General features: G+C 45.3%; 1 protein-coding gene across 1 annotated transcript; it reads left to right on the forward strand.

The window, feature by feature from the left end:
• Positions 1 to 2,586: 2,586 nt before the first annotated feature.
• On the forward strand, positions 2,587 to 14,919 carry LOC123637434 (gastrokine-3-like). The gene is made up of 8 exons (XM_045550621.1): positions 2,587 to 2,820; positions 3,278 to 3,356; positions 9,042 to 9,133; positions 10,671 to 10,721; positions 10,883 to 11,017; positions 12,712 to 12,819; positions 13,796 to 13,937; positions 14,825 to 14,919. The coding sequence occupies exons 1-8, from the start codon at positions 2,587 to 2,589 to the stop codon at positions 14,917 to 14,919; spliced, it is 936 nt and encodes a 311-aa protein (XP_045406577.1).
• Positions 14,920 to 16,337: the final 1,418 nt, after the last annotated feature.

The raw sequence follows: 16,337 nt of genomic DNA on the forward strand, positions 1-16,337 counted from the left end.
ATAAACATTATATAACTGGTGCTCATTTGTTGATAGAATGTACAATATATTCTTCCTTACCTATATTGGCATGTGACTACCAGGTTCCCACCAAATGAGATCATTAACATGGAATGTTAATTTATTTAATTGATATTGTGTTGTGACTCCGAACAATAAAAGTCTCTAATTGGTAAGCATTCCAACACTAATCTTGTCAACAATGGCAGGAAAAGGGATGACTTAATTTGACCAGCATACTGTTTCGTTTTTTTGTTGTTGTTGTTGTTGTTTTTGAGACAGAGTCTCGCTTTGTCGCCCAGGCTAGAATGAGTGCCGTGGCATCAGCCTAGCTCACAGCAACCTCAGACTCCTGGGCTTAAGGGATCCTACTGCCTCAGCCTCCCGAGTAACTGGGACTACAGGCATGCGCCACCATGCCCAGCTAATTTTTTCTATATATATTTTTAGTTGGCCAGATAATTTATTTCTATTTTTAGTAGAGACAGGGTCTCCCTCAGGCTGGTCTCGAACTCCTGACCTCAAGCGATCCACCCGCCTCGGCCTCTCAGAGGGCTAGGATTACAGGCGTGAGCCACCGTGCCCGGCCTACTGTTTCGTTTTTAAAAAGATGCTAACCACCTCTGCTGTTCAGTTTTTGTCTTAATTCAGTGAGAAAATTGAAATAGACCTCATGATCCAGGTGTCAGCATTGATATGGGAACAGGCTGGAACTGCTGCTGGCCCCCTGAGAGTCTTTTTTTCTATGGCAGCCAACATTGAAATCTCTGTGGTGTGTGTGTGTGTGTGTGTGTGTGTGTGTGTGTGTGTGTGTGTGTGTGTATGTGTGTGTGTGTGGAGGGTGTGCATGTGCAGGATGGGGGTAGGGGAGGAAAGGGTGTTGTGGGGGCCCAGCAAGGGCAGGCATTTGATAATGTCTTCTACCTCTAACATTCTCACCCTCGATTTTTTTCCGGAGTAAGATCCGAATTCCCACGTGTAAGATACAGACAGAGCAATTCTCAGGCTCAATTTCTGAGTTTTATAACACAATCTTATAATTTCATAATACTGAATTTTATAATACAACTGTATAGAATGGGTAATAGAATCGATCATGAAATTAGACTTTGAGCAAGTTAAAAAATGTATCTGAGTCTCAGTTTCCTCATCCTCAAAGCATTAACAACAATAAGGAAAATTAAATGAGATGTTATATGGCAAGATTCATAGGAAACAATCAATAAATTGTCACTGCTAAAGATTATTATTTGGCTTGAAGGGGGACACAGAAATACTAGCCATGTGGCCTTCAGTAAGTTATATAACCTCTTGAATTCTTTTCTCTACCCAAAAAAACATATTTAATATTCTGTCAAAAGCCACTGTCGTTTCCTGATGGAAGTGGCTAAACTGATCACCTCAGTAGCTTGAGTTGAGGGTATGATGGAGTGGTCTATTCTCACCATCACTTTCTCCTCAGTCTTCCTGGGCCACTTGCTCCGAGGCAGGGAAGCATTAGACGCCATCCCTAAGTGACTGGAGCGGGACAAAGAGGTACAGACCAGATACTGAATGAAGCCAGACAGAAGCAGGGCATGTATCCAAGATGAAAGGTTGGAAGCACATGGAGTGCAGGGCCTGGAGTGAGTCCTGACACTTCAACACAGTAGCTAGAGAATTTTGGCCGTCCCAGTTCCTGCTTCTGAGGGCGGGGGCTGGACGGGAGCTTAGCAGAGCAGCCCTGGGCAGCAGCCATGCTGGGCGTCGAGGGCAGGCCCAGAGCTTCCCCCAGCTGCAGCAGACCCTGATAAACTCTGGGGTGCTTCTGAGAAGCCGGCAATTGTAGCTCTGGAGGTCCAGGACCTCTTCGATCACATATTTGCGTCCCGTTTTGGATCACTGAGGTAGTTTGCTGAGGGATGGTGCGGGGAGCTGGATGACGAATGACAGCAGAGCTTTAATGTGTCACAGGCAGCATCCCCGAACCTCAGAGCTGATGTCTTCTTTTAGAGGCACAGTTCATTCAGAGCTTCTTCCTGGGGGGTGGGAATAAACATCCCCCCTATTTCCCCCACTACCGTACTGATGCAGGTGAATCCAGGTTCTGTGAGTTTAATAAGAATTCATAAAAGACAAAAGAGTGTGTACATGTATGAGGTGGGTGAAGGAGCCCTGTCCCCTGCTTGTGTATGTGCACACGTATTCGTGTGTGTGCAAACCTCTGACTGGCGCGCAGCCACCTCTCCCTCCCCTCTGCAGGCCTCCCTGAGTCACAGCTCTTCCTTCCTGAAGAATTGCCCCACTTTGCCTTATAAGGCAACACTGGGGCTTCTAATTTCCCTTCTTAAGGCTATGGGAAGTTGAAACAGCAGGTGCTGAGAGGCGGCCCCAGTCACATTTCCACAATGACTCAGCAAGAGTCATGTTGGAAAGCAAGCTCCAGTGGCGGTCCTCCTCCTCCAGCAGCCTGTCCCTGCCCTGTGCTGCCTGGGGCTGGACCCAGCACCTTGCCTGCTCTGCCCCTGCCCTGGGGTCAACAGGCAAGCATGCCCCTTTAGGAGGCTCCTTGCAGGTGACCCAGTAGGAACCAAGAAAGGTGTGGACATGACCTTGACATCTTGTCCATCAACCCACACAAATGTCCCCAGAAGGTCCAGCCTGCTTTTGAAGCCCCTCAGTTTCCCGTTCAACCCCAGTGACCCCATTCTGGAAACAATCACTTGTTTGTTCCCATTTTCCCCATCTCTGACTAACAGCCATGATGCGCCTGGGGAATTGGATGAACTGGAGAAGCCTGGGGTCATGGGCACCGTCCAGAAGTGCGATGAAGATGATGATGTCGGGAGGAGAGGAAGAAAAGACATGAAATATACCAAAAGGGAAAATGCACAGGCTTGGTGGCCACCTGAATAGTGAATGGAGATGAGAGGGTCATAGAAGCTGATGCCAAGATTTTGATCCTAGGGATGATGGATGGTCCTGTGCACATTTTCCTGCCTGTGCTTTGGATTTTAATTTCCACTTGTTTTTTTATTCCTTTTTGATAGCATAGAAAAGGGACATCTTGACATGGGAGGACGTGGGCTGTGTCCTCCTTGTAAAGAAGTCATCTCACTTCTCTGGGCTTCTCTTTGTCATGCATAAAATGGGGAAAGATCACCTTTTTCTCCTATTCCGAGGGAAATAATGAAAATGAAATGTAAGTGAGGCAAAATTGGGCTTACGAGATTATCTGCAGATCATTGCCACCTCATTGTGTCCAGCAAACTCATTCTCCTTTCCCTGTACCTTTCAGGCCTGTCAGAAAGCACCTGTAGGGCCTGAGTTTCACCTTCCTGGCCGCTTTGTGAATGGCGTGCTCCTGATAAGGCATGGTAAGCAGAGGGAGGAAAAAGAGAGTTGGCAAACTTACAAACAGAAAATGCTCTGTTCATTCTCCCCCAGATTAGTTAATACATAATGCATTGCCAATCAAAAGCCCTTGATAAGATGATTCAAAAATTCATATGGAAAAATAAATGAGCAAGAATATCCAAGACAAGTTTGATAAATAAGAAAGAGGGGGAGAAAAACAATATTAGAAAGTTATAATTATAAAAATTGTGATATTGTCACAAATTTAGATAAAGAGATCAATGTAAAACAATGAAAAATCTAGAAGCACATCTGTATAGATAGGAATCTAGCATACAATAAAGGTGGTATTTCAAGTCAATTCAATAAACGGGATTGAAACAACTAGCTATCCATTAAAACCTAAATCACATTCACAAAACTGAAACCTAAATGAATTGTAGATCTAAACTTTAAATATACTGAAGTATTAAAGAAGCATATTTGGGGGCTAGGAAAGGCTTTTAAACAAAACATTTTTTAATGACCTTAAATAAAATGATTGATACAATTGATTACATCAAAACAAGAAAATTCTGTGAAATAAAAGACCATAACAAAGTTAAAAGATGAGTGAAAGTCTAAGAGGAAAATTTTGCAACAGAGGAACAATATGTGAAGAAGTTCCTATAAATTAGTTTTTAAATGACCCAATTAAAAAGAAGTAAAGTACGAAAATAATCAATTTATGTAAGAAAAGTGAATGGTAAACCTGTGAAAAAGATATAAATAAATCACTAACAATCAGGAGAATGCAAAGTTAAACAATGGTGGCATTTTGATCAATGTGACTGACAAAAACTGAAAATGTTTTTATAACTGTCAGTGAGAGTCTAGGGAAAAGGACACTTTCATTCACTGCTGGTGAATAGGGAAATTACTCAATAAACTGTCATATCTAGTCTATGCAGTTACTCTGCACAAATGCAGAAGGGTAAAATAGATCTCAATGTATGACATAGTACAATCTCTAAACATACTGAGTGAAAAACATGTTGAAATAAAATGATACTATTTATGTGAGACATAGAAACACTACAGATTTTGTATGGACGTTTGTAGGCATGCATGTATGTGCATGTGTGTACATGCATATATAAGGTTCTGTTAGACAACTGTCAAACAGAACATGGTGATCAACCTTTACAGGGGAGACTACAATTGAGGCACTGGTCAAAAGGGACTTTAGCTTTATCTTTCAGGTTGTAATGTTTTAATAAGGTGCATTATTTGTGTAATTATTAATAGAAATTCACTTGAAGAATATGATTGATGTGACAGGTGGTATTTTCCAAAGATAGCCACAACAATATTTCCAATCTCATCTTCTCTTGGCAATATGACCTTTCCACACCCCATTAGCTTTCAAAGGTCAGAGCCAGCATCCAAAGCCAGTCTGATGACATCCAAGCTCAAGCCCATGACTACTATCCAACATTGAGCTGATTAATTAATCCTCACAATAATCCTATTAGGTAATACTACTGATATTCCCATTGCAAAGAAGAGGAAGGTAAAGCTCGTACAAAAATTACAAATTGCACATGGAAGGAAGGAAGGAAAACAGAGAGGGGAAAATGGGGAAGGAAGGAAGGAAAGAAAGAGGAAGTAAGGGAGAAAGAGAGGAAGAGAAAGAAAGATCTAATGGAAAAATATTTGATCTCATCACTAATCAAGAAAATAAAATCAAAACAAAGATGAGATATAATGCCAAACCTACTAAATTACACAAAAAATGGTAACAGTTGTAACTGTAAAATTTGTATACTCATACACTATGAGTAGAAGTGAAAATTAATATAATACTTTAGACAGCAATTTAGCAGTGATGATAGACATGTATCATATTGTGTTTGAATATTTTGACTTAGAGCTACTTCTAAGAGTTTACCTTAAGGAAAAAATACAAAACAATAACGTTGTTTTCACACAAAGATGTTCATGGCAATGTTACATGTATAACTAGGAAAAGTAACTTTTTTCTATCAAACTGTGAATGATTAATGGAAATGTACATAATAAAATATTTGGGATACATTTTCATTTATAGAAACTATGTTAATAGATGAATTCACATAGGAAACTATCAGGATAGATTATGCAAGAATAATCACAGCAGTGTTGTGAGAGTGTTAAGGTCAACTTTATTTTCAAGGTGCTTAGTAATGTTATCAATGATTTAAAATTTATTTTTAAAATGCCAAAACTATTTTGATGATGTTCCTCTGCCCACCAGTCTCCTTCTAGATCACAATTTTTGCCTTAAAGAGTCAGAGCCAGGAAATCCTACTCTATAATCTGGCACAAAACATGTTTCTCCCTGCCCTGTTGGGGTATGATGGCAACCAGCAACAAGATGCCCAGGACTACCCAGAAGCTTGTGGGCACTGCTCCCATGCCCACTGTGGAAGGAGTCAGGCCTAGAGTGTCCAGTGTCCCTGCTGTGAGTGTCTCACATTCTTCATCATCGAGGCCTGTCTGCTGGCGGCAGGGGTCCTTGACAGTTGGTTAATTCTGCAGCTGAGTTTACAGCCAAAGTCTGCAGTTGAATTATTCTGTTATCCACATTGAGGATTAACACCTATATTTATTTGATGTAGAAAATGACTCAGAAATCCTCCTTGACAAGCTCTCTCTTTATCAAGAATCCACTCTGCTCTCACCCACTTAGCGATTTGCAGTAAGTACTGGTATTAACTGAAATGAGGCAGACTTAGAGCCTGCCCACTCTGCCCAGCCCCTAGAGTCAGGGAGCAATAACTCAACCTCCCAACCCCCCAGGGCCTGGGGTGAATCTGACTAGACCTTCATGGAACTCTAACCCCGTTCCATAATCCTCCTCACCCACACTTCACTCTTACTGGCACCCAACCCATTCTCCACAGGAGAATTAGAAATGTTTTTTCAAAGACCCTTTAGTGGCCTCCCATCCCACACATAGTAGAAAACACCCCTGCCCCAGCCTATGAGGCTTGCCCAGCCCCGCCCCTGCAGCCTCTCCAGCAGAGCATTTGTACTTGTACCATCCTCTGCTGGAGACACCCTCTTCCGCTTCCCCCAGAGTGACCAACCTGTCCTGCTTTGCCTGGCACTTTACTTGTAGCACTGAAAGTCCTACATCCTGGGAAACCTCTCTGTGCCCTGCAAACCAAAGCAGTGGATCAGGTTATTTCCTGTCCCCAACCCACACTCCTAGCCCTCCATGCCCATGCTCCTGGAAGCTCTCAGCCCCTTCTCAGAGACCTGGATCTCCCCACCACTCCCCCACATCCAAATTGGGTCCTGATTACTCTTCTCCTTCATGGTTCTCTTTTCCTTTCTCAAGGTACTTCTTAATTATTTGCTCCTTCAGGTGAAAAATTTCTGCAAAGAGAACTACAAAACACTGAGGAAAAGAAATTGAAGATGACACATACAAATGGCAAAACATATCATGCTCGTGGATTGGTAGAGTCAACATTGTTGGAGGACTTTTGAGAAGTAAAGTGGTAGGACTGGAAGTTCAAGGAAGAGAAGAGAGTGCAGGGCAAAAAAGAGGTGCTGTCCAAACTTGCTATTGGCCCAAGCTCATTCTTTAATAAGACTCCATGATTTGAATATATTGATTATTCCTTTTTGCACATGGCTATTGGTCTCTGCAGAACTAAATGCATATTTGAGTATGAATTGTTATTTATTAGCAAACTTACCAGTATTGGAACAAATATTCAAACACCATTATAATAACTTTGTTTAATAATACTCTCGTTTACATGAGGCATTTTATTGTAAAAGTATTCCAACATGATGCCATTACTCACCAGGGACCCCAATAAACTGAAGAGTGTGACACCAGAGACTGGTCCTGCAGGAGGACATTTGAGGGAAGAAGAGTTGGATGACTGTCCTCCAGACGTACATACCCCTCTCACAACAGATGCTGGACAAGAGGGGACCTTGGGGTGACAGAGGTTGTCCGCCTCATCATGGCTTTCTGACTGCCTGAGGCTTGATCTCCATTTCTCTCTCAGATTCCAGACATTTTGTTTGGATTCATATCTGAGCACCCCCTTTTTTTCCAGATATTTCCATGATCAGAAACTCATTTGGGATCATCTGCTGGTTCTTCCTCTATGACACAGATGCCTTTACTTTTGGTTCCTTCGCTCCTTGCACTTGGACTTGGGGCAAGAGGAGTGTCTGGGGCTTGAATGATTCCTGGTCTCCATTTGCATGGAGAGGCTCCAACAGAATTAGCTGCTCGGCATAGTTACCTGACTACAGACAGGGACATTTGTTCTTCAGGACCCTTGCAGCTTGAAGTTAACAAGTCCCAAAACGCAGCTCATTTTAGGGGAAAATTGCATATAATTAGAGCCTTTGAAGTCTACAGACTTGAGTTTGAATTTTAACTCTACACTGAAATATCTGGTTAGTGCTGAAGTAGGAGTTGAACCTGCTTGGTGCAGAGCTAGTCTACGGACTGCATATCCTCATCTGTAAAATGGGTTAACAACCACCACTCCTCCTAACCCATAGGGTTGGTAATAAGGAATAAATGAATTCATGACTATAAAGGTGATTTGTAAGTTTTAAAGTGCATTTTATATATACATATATATGTATATATTTATACATATATATGAAATTACACTTCCTTTTGATTTTCTACAACTCACAATCCTTCCTGTTTCTCTCCTAGTGATTTCTGCAAAGTTTTCATTAGAGGATTCTCACTGCATTTTAAGACACCTTCTGACTTGCACATTCAACGGCTCTGTACAGCTTCTCGCAAAACTCCCTGGGCTTAAAAATAAAGAGTTTAGCTTTTATTTCTTCCTTATTGCCTCCACCTATTTAGAGACAAAGCCTACCATTTTGTTAGTCTCTGACAGTCATCCTTTTAATCCATTTTACTTATTCAGTCAATAACTATGGAGTTTGTGGTCTGTGCATTATGTTTTTGAAGTTCTGAGAAAATTAGAGATGATATTATCTGAGCCCTGGCTGACCAAATAGTAATGAAAGTCCAACCACATGATGTTCCCGTGGCTCGTTTTCATTAAGCATCACAAGGACTGAGCTGCCTGTCTTTCCTCCTCGCATCTCTCTGGTGCCCAGGCTCACCCACGCAGTTCCTCTTCTGTCAGAAAATAATATCCTGGCCTTCTGGAATTTGATCCAGGTAGCTGGATCACCAGTCAGAGCTTGAGGAGAAATAAGATAATGCATGAAAAGGCCTGAATTGGTGCTTGACTCATCATAGAAAGGCAACCGTTCCCTATGTCTCAGGGGTTCCGGGGCCAGCCAAAGGTTCTTTGTGGAAAAGAGCAGCCTGAAATGAAAGCTGGGAGGAGAGAGACAAACCATAGAGTGGGGGCAAAATATCAGAGTATCAGGAAAGTCAACCAGAAGTGGATGTTTGAAGAGAGGAAACGAGGTCAGCTTGGTGGGTGTGCAGAGGGTGGTGCAGGGCCAGCCATGGGATTTGGGGTTTCAGTGAAGAGCTGGACGGGATTGCTTTTCAATCAATCTAATCGGGCCACTCATTCTGTCCCTTTCAGCTTCATAAGGCTTTTCTCAACCACCCCCACTGTTACTACAGCACTTTTCAGGAATGGGGAAGTAGAAACAGTGAGTTCATTGATTTTGTATCAGGACCATTTTGTGGGATCTACTGTTTGCAGTCCTCGCCTTGGTTATTACAGTCATGGCCGTGCCAGCCCACAAAGACTTGTTCACAAGCCATGTTTGCCTTGGAGCCAGTGGCGGTATCGGGGTAAAGGGAAAATACTGGGACAGAGTTAAAGAAAAGTGATAACTGTGATTACATAAACTTGCCTTTTTTCCCGCTGAATGATATCCAGATCATGGTTAACTATTCCAGAGTTTTTTATCATGGCAATAACTAAAAGGTCTAGGACTATATAAACCAGATTTAGAAAACAAACGGGACATAGAAAATTCTACTATGCATGCAGTTGCATGGGGTGTGAGAGAGAGAGACAACATGAAATGCCCTGTAAGTATATTTTCTATTTTTAAATGCAGGTGATCATGTTCTCAGAGCCAAAATAGCCAGGGACTCATTCTTCCCTCCCTCAACCACCGCGATGGACTCTTCAAATTAAGTCCAAATAGAATTTTCAAATATTAATTTGGCACATAACCTCTGTGTTGACAGGTTTCTGTTTTGGAACATCTGATTGAAGGGTCTTCCCCAAAGGAACTAGTAACTGATTTCTTAAAGGTCAAGAAGCTTTGGGAGTTAGGTAGATATTCATATTTTCGGGTCTTCTCTTCCTAGATTTGTCTTATTTACAAATTTCCAGTGAAGGACAATTTCAGACATATTTAATATGTGGCACCAACTTTAGTTCTCTGCATCTCATGTGTCTCATCAACTAGCCTTACCTCACTACAATTAGTGTTCATAGAGCAGCTGTTTTCTTTTCCTTTGAAGATGTATCTCACCTTTTATTGCTGTCATTGCATATAGGATGCTACATGGGATATTGTGGGGATGAGGGCGAAAGGGAGTTCCTGTCAACCCCAGCTTGTGTTTGGATGCACTTGAGCTGGGTGAGCCCTCGGTAGAGCAGGTAATGAACTGTGGGGTATGGGAGAGGATCATTGCTGCATTCCTCACCCTGGTCTGTTCCAGCTCCCACCAATTCTCTTTCACTTAACTCTCTGATGCCTGGAATTCCCTCAACAGGGAATTCCCTCAAGCAGGCCACACAGAGAAGAAATAGTTAACAGCAAATATGTCAGGAACTAGTCATATTTAAGTAGAGTTTATTTCAAAATAGGATGTAAATAAGCGGTGTGTGGTCTTTTATTCTCAAGCAAAATGGGAGAATCTAGAAGAGAGGAAATCAGGAAGATATCAGTTTCCAGAGGGGTGCCAGGCAGGGGTCCCCAGTAGTTGGGAGGGGAGAGGAAAGTGCAGAGGAAGAACACTGAGAACCTGAATTATCAGTTATTTTACAATTTGGCCTAGAATGGTCCTTCCCCACATGCAGATCAAGTGGTTAGTCAGGTTGCCTAATATTCAGCCTAGTGATTGACAATAGGTGTAGAGTGACAGAAACGATATTCCTACGTGAGCCATAAAGCTTTGCCTCCCGAGTGACCAGCACACCCCAGACCAACCATGCTGAGCACCAGTCTCCTGACATCGGGCCCCAAGGGCGTGAGAGATGGTAAGAGTTGGAGATCATTTAAAGAAGCCTCCAGCCACAGCAGGGCTTTGGGCTGTGGACTCTGAGCTCATCTGAAGCTAAGAAGTGCACTGATATGCGTTTCCATTTCAGGTGGCGTCTTTCATCCTTGTGATCTTCCTGAATCTGTCTCTGGCCCTGATGGTGAGTGAGAGTGGAGAAGGTCCCACCTGTCTAGTTCTTCTTTAGCAGAAGTATTTTAAAGGGTGATAATAAAGGGTAACCTCCTCACATTTCTTGTGGGTACCCCTTAAACCTGCAAGGTGTGGGCAAATATCAACTCTTCTCACTGTTGCTTTTGCCAGCGCCCCAGTGACAGCCACCATCTGGAGGGATCTGTCGGGACTCAGAGCATCCATGTCGATGTCCCTCGAGGTATAGTCAGCGTCCGAGACAACAATGTTTGGAGCGAATGGTATGGAATCTTGGACTATGAGAAAGTAAGAGTGAAACACGTTCATTGCAATGCCAAAGAAAGTCTTGTCTGGCCCAAAATGTAGCTTTGTGTTTTTCCAGAGAAAAGAGGGCACTGTCTGCGTTTGCCTTCTCTAGGTGTAGGCCCTCCGTGGGATTGCACGTCTCTGGGTAAGAGACCAGCTTCCCACAGCTGTGGGGGCTTCTTTCCAAGCCCAGAATGTGGGAGGAGCCTTGGCTGGTCCACAGGGGTCCCACATCCCCTGTGTTCCTGTGAGGTGTTGGTTTCACATGGCCACCAAAGGCCTCTGAACTAGGAAAGCCATTTAAAGAGCCCCCATTTCTTGTAACAGGTATGCACATTAGAAGATGTTTTGTGTTTTAGTGTTAATTTCCGAAGAAGAAGAATGATGGGTTTTTATTTTTAGGAATCTGGCTATAACTTGCCCATCTCTTTCAGTAGTAAGATCAGGCAGAAAAAGATACAAGATCGGGAAGGGCCCACATGGGTCCTTGGCCCAGCTCTCCAATGGAAAAGCATCCTAACCACAGAAATATCACCCAGCCTTTGCTGGCCTCAGTTTCCTTACCTGGAAAACAGCATGAATAGCTGCCTTGCCTATCTGACAGGACTCCGGAGGATTAAGTGAGGTGACTTCTTCATTTAGAAGTCACCCTTGCCTGACATGAAGCCCACGATCCTAGCTCTGGCCCTGAACGCCCTCTCCTGTCCGCCCGTCTCCCAGCCGCCTCCATGGCATTCTCTCCAGCCACACTGGACGTCTCAGGCCGGACACCTGAGATGTAGGCTTTCCCTCTGCTCCACTGCACCTGGCACACTCCCTTCCCTGACCGCCCCCCTTGCTCTCCACCTAACCCGCTTCTGAGACGTCCCCTGAATCCTGCTACAGAGCACACAGTCTACACAGTCTAGTGATTTCCAACTCTATTTTATCCCATGGAAATTTTTCTGCAAACAAAATATTCCACAGTCGTCTCTGACATGGAACAGAAGTAGTCAGTAGTCAGAACTACTCTGGCTGGACTAGGGGGATGCAGGTGACCCTTGGGCTCAGTCAGACACAGCTGCAGAACCACTGCTTTGATCCAATCCAGGAGAGAGGCCCAAAGACAGGCCCCATGGAGAGGGTAGTCAGTGGCAGACCCAGGGCTACAATCTGACTCAAGGCTCCTGACAACCCTGCCCATTCAGAGGGCACTCTGTAACTTGCACAATGCTCTCACAAGCTCCTACAGCAATTAGTATCTCAACTCCTCCTCTTATCTTCAGGACAACCCACGGGAGAGGGCTATTATTACTCCTGCTTTACAGATGAGGAAGCCGAGGATCATGGAGCCCACTGAGGACCACGATGGCTGCTAAGTGGCAGAGTAGGACCTGAAAGTCAGCCTTATTATCGGGGCTAACTCCCTACCCCTCCTGTCCCACATGCCCAGTAGTGATGTGCAGAATGCCCTGGAGGATTCCTGCCCTCACCCGCAGCAGGGGACAGAGCCATGGGGCCCTCGGGAGCAGCAGGGCTCTGCAGGTGATGCCAGTCCTGACGCTGACCTTGGCTCTGGTGCCCAGGACAGCTCTCCCCTGGGGTGCTCTACAGCACAGCCAGAAGCACAGCTGTGTGCCAGGACTTGATGGAGAGTAAGTGTCCATTCATATTGTGACTGAATGAATTACATGTTTCTGCTGTGTCGCTTTAAGTCCCTCTTAGTGGCTAAGCTGTTTAGCAAGAGAGCCTGTGTCCTGGCCAAGATGGATCAAGCAGTCTTCCCAAGTTTGGATGACATGAGCAAGGCCCTGAAAAAGCAAGTAAGCGAGACCACTCACTCTGGTTCCCTCCTAGCTTGGTGTTTTTCAGCTCTGCATCCAACCTCCTAGGACAAGGCTGTGCACACAGGGAGACTTAGGTCCTGCTTGCTCTGAAAGCCGTGGATCCCACCATCACACGAAGGACTCCAGGTCCAGCCGATACCCCATTCGGGTCAAATCATGATTAAATCAATAAAAATTCCATGCGATGACCTCACTGAGATGCATTGAAGAAGGATTTGAGCTACATGCTAGTAAATATAAACTGTGGAATAGAAATATTAGAGTGAATTCATAAAGGATTCACATACCCCTACCTTCTTGCCTCCCCTGCCCATTCCCCAAACACATCCACAGATATTATCTTTGGTTGAAAATAGCCCAGGACCACTGAAGGCCTCTTCCCCTCCTCTGAAATGACAAGGGTAGTCTAGTTAGTTAAAAACCAGCGGAGCAGAGAGTCCTTGGCAAGTTGTTGAAATGTGCTGTCATTTGCTTATGTAACCTGCACAGGACATTTGGGCAACACTGACGTCCATGGGAAGAGGGTTTGCTGACTCTTGGGGGAAACAATTCCCTTTGGGTCACATAAAAATAAAACAACCATTTTTTAAAAGAGAGAAGACTCAAGTATCCCACCCATATGATTTAACAAGTAAAAACAATAATGTGAATGCAACACATAATTTTTAAACTATTCTATATTCTCATTAGAGATGAGACAGCACTGAAGGCTGGACAAGTTGTGAAGTTAAAAAGGGTGAAAGGAACAGACAGGAAGTGCCACCCTTACACGCAGGCATACAGATTTTTCTGAGTTAATGTCGCCACCTTGTGGCCAGTAGGATATTGCTGTTAGAGACGGAACTCAAGGGAAGGTTGGGTTCGGGGCAATTTTTGTCAATTGTATCGGTGGGCCAGAACTCCAGGAATCCACATGTGCTGTCTTACCATTGTGATGCGCCACCCCTTCCAGGATTTCACGCCTTACCCACCCACCCACGGCCTGACCTACATTGTTGTACCCAGCCACATCAAGAACTTAGCCCAGTATGGAATGCCCGTCAAGGACATGTGCAGAGATGTCCCCACCTATTTTGCAAAGCAGCAAAAAGAAGGTGTGTTAACAATGTAACTAAAGACCCAAGACCATGTGTAACTCAAAAGCTACGGTATGAATTATAGGTCACTGGTAAATTTTAATGACAGTTGTAAGGTTTATTCTATTTCTTTGTTACTGGGTATAGAAATAATGCAGCAGAGCATGTCTGCCCCCTCAGTGGCAGAGATGATTTGCTGATACCAGGGCTCATTGAGAATAAGGAGCGGAGTTAACTTAGCTTAATCAGAAGGTCAAAGTCAGTCATCTCATCAGTGGGATTTCATGGTTGCTGGACACCTTTGCCTGACACAAAACCTCATCACCTCTGCCCAAGCAACACGGTGTCCAGCAGCCTCCACCAGAGGCCCATAGCTCTGGGGTCTTCAGTCCTCCCCTTTCTCAAGCTGCCTAAAGGTTGGAAGGCAAGACCCCAATGGTCATAAACTCCACTGGGAAAGGAGCACCTGCTGGGGTTGTGGTGGGGGACAGTGGTGAAAAGCTACCAGAAAAGATGTCACCATCTGCCTGCTAGTCCAGATATAGTCAGTGACCTCTTCCCAGTAGGCTGCTGCCAGTCACTTACATCTTAGTATAAGTTAGCCCAGCGAGCAAGGCTTCTTCATAATGGGAGGCTACAGCAGGAAGACAGGGAGAACTTGAGCATCTGGAAGATTAAGGAGGACGCTTAGGGTTCGGTAAAAGAAATAGGAAGAGGAGGTGTGGGGCCAGTTATTGCAGGGCAGAGTGGGAAATCCATTTTAGTCGCATGGTCTCTTGCTAGTAGAGCTACCCTGGAGAACCACCTCTGCTTTAGATGCAGCTCATTATATTAATACATCCATTCTACTTTGGGGTCTTAAAGTGATCTCTTTTTTTGTAAAATGCTTCTGTTTCTTTTTAAAGGTACTGCCCTGGCAATTGACCCTGATTCCTGTTTTGAAGCCCAACTTCTCTCCTTTATGGGACTGTCCATCTGTGGCAAGATCCTTGGGCTCTGAACCTCCGGGTTGGTCATGTGCAGCATGGACCCGCCTGGCCTGGGGCCGGTGCTAGGACCTGGCCCTCCCTATGCCTGTGGGGAGCTGCTTTTTTCAGTGCTCAACCTTCTGCCTTCCAACCCAACACCCGGCTCTGCAATCTGGGAGAGTGGGTACACCTTCTCCCTCCAGGTCTGAAAAATAAACCTTCTTGCCTCCCTGGCCCAGCACAAGCTCGCCCCACCTGCACTGTCCTCTCGGCACCCCCAGCCTCGTGCAGCCCCAGACTTCCCCACCAGCATGGTGTGAAGGACAGGACACCTCTCCCAGGTTGTCTTATCCCTAAGAGCTTCTCTCTAGGATGTCCCTTGAGGAATCCCTTGAAAATTTTGTCCAAAGCAAGCAATCAATCAATCAAAAATAAACAGTGACACTAGCCACAGCACAGGCTTAACCTTCTCAGGTCTGAGGCCACATCTCTATGTACTGAAAATTGGCACTGAGATTCTAAGGACGCCTATTCCTTGTGGTGTCCCAGCCTTGGAGATCCACCTGGACCTCCCTTTGAAACCAACTGTTTTAAAGCCCTTAGTGGTAACCCCCAGGCATTTCTCCCCATTGCAAATTAATAAGGGACCTGGATTCTCAGCACTTGCTCATTAACTGTCCGTTCCTGTAGCTGGGAGCCAGGCCCACCCAAAGCACATGGAGCAGCCCTGGCTCCCCTCACCGCTGGAACGGGAATAAACAGGGAAGGAGTGTTCAGACACAGATGTCCGTAGGAGGTCGTGTTGGAGTCTGGAGCCCTTTAAAATCAGGTGGGGCTGGGTGGGGATGTTGTGTAGGCTGATGAGGGTGATATTCAGCCCGGTCTGCCGAGGGCCTGGAGTAGCAGAGCGGTGTGGCTGCCTGCAGCCAGCAGGGAAGGGCTATTGATCACATAGGAAAGGCCACACTCTACCCCAACCTGGGCTGACACGGGGTGTGGCTGGGCAGGCCAGAGGCTCTGAACCTGTGGATTGATCATATGCGGCTTGTTGAGGGTAAGGCCAGTGAAGACACGCACACAACCACATTCTGGGTGGAAGCGTTAGATGTCACAAACCAAGGCCAACGAAGCCAGTCCACCCCCAAGCTCCCTCCACCTTCTCCCTGACAGCCAGCCTCCACCTGACACTCGAGCTCTGGGAACCGGTGCCCGTCCTGTTGCACAGGCCTGAGTCCCCGTTGCTGGATCCCTGCTCCCGAGCCCTCTGAGCTGTTGCAGGCCGGCCCTGGGACCTACTGACCACTCTCTTGCCAGTCTCCTGCCCCCTCCTTGGGCTTCTCTGCTTCAGCTGCTCCTGAATTCCCTATTACCCTCAGACCCCCTCCAATCACTGTATCACTGTTACTTCCAGGAGGCAGACCCCCAACCCCACCTGCCCACTGTGCTCACC

Source organism: Lemur catta, chromosome 4 (genome assembly GCF_020740605.2).
Source record: "Lemur catta isolate mLemCat1 chromosome 4, mLemCat1.pri, whole genome shotgun sequence".
Taxonomy (NCBI): Eukaryota; Metazoa; Chordata; class Mammalia; order Primates; family Lemuridae; genus Lemur; species Lemur catta.

What these genes read in the sequence shown, in the direction of transcription:
- LOC123637434 (XM_045550621.1), top strand. Translation starts at nt 2,587, where the DNA reads ATGACCTTGACATCTTGTCCATCAACCCACACAAATGTCCCCAGAAGG. An exon ending in CGTGCTCCTGATAAGGCATG is followed by an intron (nt 3,357 to 9,041) that starts GTAAGCAGAGGG and finishes TACTGTTTGCAG; the next exon opens with TCCTCGCCTTGGTTATTACA. An exon ending in GCAAGGCCCTGAAAAAGCAA is followed by an intron (nt 12,820 to 13,795) that starts GTAAGCGAGACC and finishes CACCCCTTCCAG; the next exon opens with GATTTCACGCCTTACCCACC.